Raw genomic sequence first — 4,648 nt, forward strand, 5'->3', positions numbered from 1 at the left:
CTGAGTTGCCGCCATGTGATTGGCTGATTAGAAATTAAGTGTTAACGAGCAGTTGGACAGGTGTACCTAATAAAGTGGCCGGTGAGTGTAATTACAGTCTTTTAAATCAATTATGATACAATACAATTACATTTGGTATATTTCAGAATGCAAACTTGAAATAATCAGAAAACCAGAAAAATCGTGTCAAATCTTAACTTCATAGAAGTCTTCCATCCTGAGCAGCACAGAGGCGACAGCAGTTGGGTTGATCCCATTTTGCTAGTAAAATAAAAACTTCAGCAGAACCAGAACCAGGGTCAAAATGTGCAGCAATCTGACTCAACCAGCTGGGTTTGAGAGGATAGGAAACAGAATGACTGGTCCAGGTGTAGTTTCTGTGGGTATGACAACTACAATCATCTGTAGAAACATGGAGAGTAGAAAGAGTAAAGATACTTACTTACAATAAACCACTGTGTGTTATATCCAAGACAACATTGATGCCATTTTCCTTTTAAGATCTGTCCAAACATCACAAGAAGTTACCTGCTCTCATTTATTTTGGGTTGCTTTTTGTTCCTGCAGGGCTCCTATGCTGGCTTCGTCTACACCTACGCCGTGTCTCCTCCTCTGCTGATGGGCCATAAGATGGCTGGCTGTCTGGACAGCATATTTTGGGCCTCGATCACAGCAGGACGATTGTCTTCCATCTACCTTTCCTACAGATATCCAGCACCTGTGCTGCTCACCATTAGTCTGGTATGAACACACACTCTTGGTCTCTTACACACTGAGTAATAACCCTGCTTTCATATAAAAAAAATAACTCCACACAGAAAGACCCCAGGTCCAAACCAGGGATCATTCCCAGGACCATTGTGCTGTGAAGCATCAGTGCTACCACTAATCCGTCATGCTGCTGCCCATTCTAATAATTATCTTGTACTTATTCATGACAAAAAACAAGAAAATTTTTAGTTTCAACTAAAAGATAAAAGATGTATTTCATTGTTAGTTTACTGTAGTCAGAATATTCAGATCATTTCTATTCTCTGTGATCAGAGCTGAAGAAAAACAGCTGAAGTAAAAATAGAAGTTATTGCCAGTGGTGGACAGTCGTGGAGTACATTTACTCGAGTACTGTAATTAAGTACATTTTTTGAGTATCTTTACTTTACTTGAGTAATTATTTTTTGGGGTACTTATTACTTTTACTCCACTATATTTCTAGGACGCTTKTAGTTACTTGTTAGCTTTGTAATCAGCTGTTGCTGTTTTCTTTCTTGAAATGCAATTGGTCACACTATGTTCCTCATGGGGAACCAATCACAGTTGTAGCTCACATCTAGGATAGATTTGGAATTACATCATCTTCATTAACGGTCGCGAGCTGAGCTCCCACCTACATTTCAAAGAAATGGTCAATTGTAAATGGACTGAACTTATATAGTGCCGTGTCAAGTCCCTACGGACCCCAAAGCGCTTTACCCTTACAGACATTCACCCATTCACACACTGATGGTGGTAAGCTACATTGTAGCCACAAGTGCCCTTGGGCAGACTGACAGAAGCAAGGCTGCCATGCACCGGTGCTACCGGACCCTCTGACTACCATCAGTAGGCAAGGCGGGTGAAGTGTCTTGCCCAAGGACACAACGACAGAATACAGCAATGGAGACGATTGAAGAGAATAGAGAAACCAGCACACCCATGATCATATCTCAGTTCTATGTATGAGATTTTAGGGCTGAAAAATAGTTCCTATCAGTTTAAATGTCTTATGAGTTCACTACGGATAAACTATATTTTGTCATGGTTTGTCAGTTTTCACCTTGGTTTTCCTAGTGTTTCTATGTTCCCCAGTGTATCTGAGCCCAGCTGCTCCCCATTAGTCTGATTGTCACCCTCGTGTTTCTCACCAGGTGTTTTCAGTTCATCAATTAGTAGTCAGTGTATTTAAGTCCTGTCTTGTCTCAGTCTTGTGTCRGTTCATTGTGTTCTGTTCCCCCTGCCTGTGGGATCCTTGAGAGTCCCTGTAAGTTTGAGCTGTCTCTACAGCAGTTTTTGTTACTTTAATAATTTTTTTGTTCAACTTTTGGAGCCTGCCTGCACCCTGGGTTTATTTCTGCTAAATCCTTTCATAATGAACCAACCAAGTACCCATCTTGAAATGGGTTGACTCAAGAAAGTATTCAGTTGTTGACAAACATTCAATGATTGCATTCTGAGAGTTTCATTAAAATCTGTCCAGTGGTTCATGAGATATTTTGCTAACAGACCAACAAACAAACACACACAAAGACATCATGCCTCTTCTGTCTTCACTGACAGGCCAAAATAAAACAGACCACTTTTTTGTAAATGTTCATCATTCTTTTGTAGATATTTACTCTGATTGTTGTTGATTAATTGAACTATTATTGTATAAATCTAAATTTTAAAAAATCAAAGCTCTCAAGTTTTAAATTCTGAAATATTGAATGAATGCTGACTAGATGCTGACAATGGATAAATGATTTGCATTTTGTCAGGTTTCAGTTTGGATCGCAAAGTGACACCAGCTGGATCATGCACCTGCAACTTCTCCTTCATTGATCAGTAGGAGTCAAAACTTTCACTCACAAAAGAAAACTGTTTGTTTTGTCCAATCATTTAACTCACTGCCTGGTCAAAAATAAAAGGTCACTACCTTGATTTAACTATAGGTTAGACCAATCATCCCTGATAGTTCAAAACGCTGCAGCTCATCTTACAGCATGAACACATCACTCCAGTTTTAAAATCTCTTCATTTGGCTTCCTCTTCATCTTCATATTGATTTTAACATTTTACTGCTCACTTTTAAAGTAAAAAAAAATAGCTCCATCTTATCTGTGTGATCTCCCTAACATCCACACGCCTGTAATGTCAACCAGCCAGTTTTTATGTGGACAAACAGGTGCAACTGTGCAGCAAAAAAATAATAAATAAATAAATAAATAAATAAAAACCTGATGCATGTACAAAAAGAAACTGCAAGTTAGAAAAGAATAGCATTGACAAAAAACAACTGCTATTACCAAAACACTTGCAAACGTCGCTCCACAGAACAGAAGTTCTTTGAAAAGAAACCTTTGAAAAACCAGGGGTGGCACACCAAAACTAAAATCATAACAGAAATTTTATGAGGCTGTTTTAAAATGACAGTTTGAAAACTATGGCAATATATGAGTTAAATATTTGCCAGCAGATSTTCAGTTTGTTGTTTTTCAGATAATATTGCTGATTATGTGATGCCCAGAGAACAGAAACTATCTGCAATTCCACAACTGTTCAGTTTTAATGTGTTCTGTATCTTTATACATGGAGTACCATAAATTGTCCTTACATTATTATTGCATATTTCAGTGGCATCAGAAGTATTTGTAATGTTGGTGGGGGGGGTCCTCCCCCAGAAATCTTTGAATGAAGTACATGTTGTTTCAGGCGTTCTGGTGTATTTTGTTAAACCTACTTTTACCTATAAGTGAACTCTTGGTGTGAGTATTCTATAAATCAAGTGGAATGAAATTGTTTGTTAGGCAGTAAAAACACTGCTACGTGAACTAATATTTTATGGATAATGTGGGCAAGGAGGAAAACACTTACCTGTGCCTTTGTTTTAAACTATATTTTAAACTTTAATCTAGACTGAGGCAGCACAAGCATGCACAGTAGATCTGCACATGGATCCTGCTCCTTCCTTTCTGTTGACCAATAGGAGAGGAGCTGATCCAAGAAGGCCTGCCCACCTTATTTGCATAATGAGGCAGAAATGCATAAGGTAATGTAAAAACAACACATAAAAATAAAACGACTTGTGGGGGAAAAAATATTGGAACTAAGCTGGAAAGGTCAGATATTTGAAGGTCAATTAAATTATAAAACATAAGGTAAAGTTCTCCTTTTTAATGTAATTTGTGCATTTTAAGTGTATTTATTTATTTATTGAGCCATTTATATATTTCTGCTTTTATTTCTAATTATAACAGTTTCGGTCCTCCATATATTATATTTACAAAGGCACGGGTCGACATCGCCATGTTTCTACAGTAGTTTGGAAAGGACAAACAAAAGGCCAGCAAAATCAAACACTGGCATCTGTCTTTGTAGTTATTATAAGTTTACATATTACATTTCCTAAATTTCTAATGAAATTAATCTTACTACTTGAAATGTAACTATTTCTTAAGTCAAAAACCACGACCCTCACAGTGCCTTTTCCCTTGTCAAGATGGACTGGTCCTGTTCCAAACTGATAGGAGCATCAGGGTAAGAAGACAGGTAGCTGAAGTGATACACCCATCATGCCTAGAGAGTACTGTACAAGCCTGTGTGGTCATCAGGGGCCTCATGTTCTAAGACTTGCGTGGATTTCTTACTGAACTCTGGCATATGGTTAAATCCAGAAAACTGCGTACGCACAAAATCCAGATGTATCAAACTGTGTGTACACCGGAATCCATGCATACAGTATTTCTTTTGAACATCCCAATCATCGTGGAACTGAGCACATGTGAGACACCTCCCCTGACACACCTTCATATAGATATGTTAAAAAGATGTACACTCACCGGCCACTTTATTAGGTACACCACGCTAGTAACGGGTTGGACCCCCTTTTGCCTTCAGAACTGCCTCAATTCTT

At 38.3% G+C, this 4,648-nt stretch overlaps 1 protein-coding gene across 1 annotated transcript in view; it reads left to right on the forward strand.

The window, feature by feature from the left end:
* The window catches only part of LOC106529223 (major facilitator superfamily domain-containing protein 4-A), a gene marked incomplete at its 5' end in the record, with an annotated part of 39,159 nt that overhangs the window by 4,941 nt on the left and 29,570 nt on the right, over window positions 1-4,648 (forward strand). The window contains 1 exon segment of the mRNA XM_014024579.1: window positions 568-741. Within this exon segment, the coding sequence (XP_013880033.1) occupies window positions 568-741 (174 nt within the window).

The sequence above is a fragment of the Austrofundulus limnaeus genome, unplaced genomic scaffold, assembly GCF_001266775.1.
Source record: "Austrofundulus limnaeus strain Quisiro unplaced genomic scaffold, Austrofundulus_limnaeus-1.0 Scaffold428, whole genome shotgun sequence".
Taxonomy (NCBI): domain Eukaryota; kingdom Metazoa; phylum Chordata; class Actinopteri; order Cyprinodontiformes; family Rivulidae; genus Austrofundulus; species Austrofundulus limnaeus.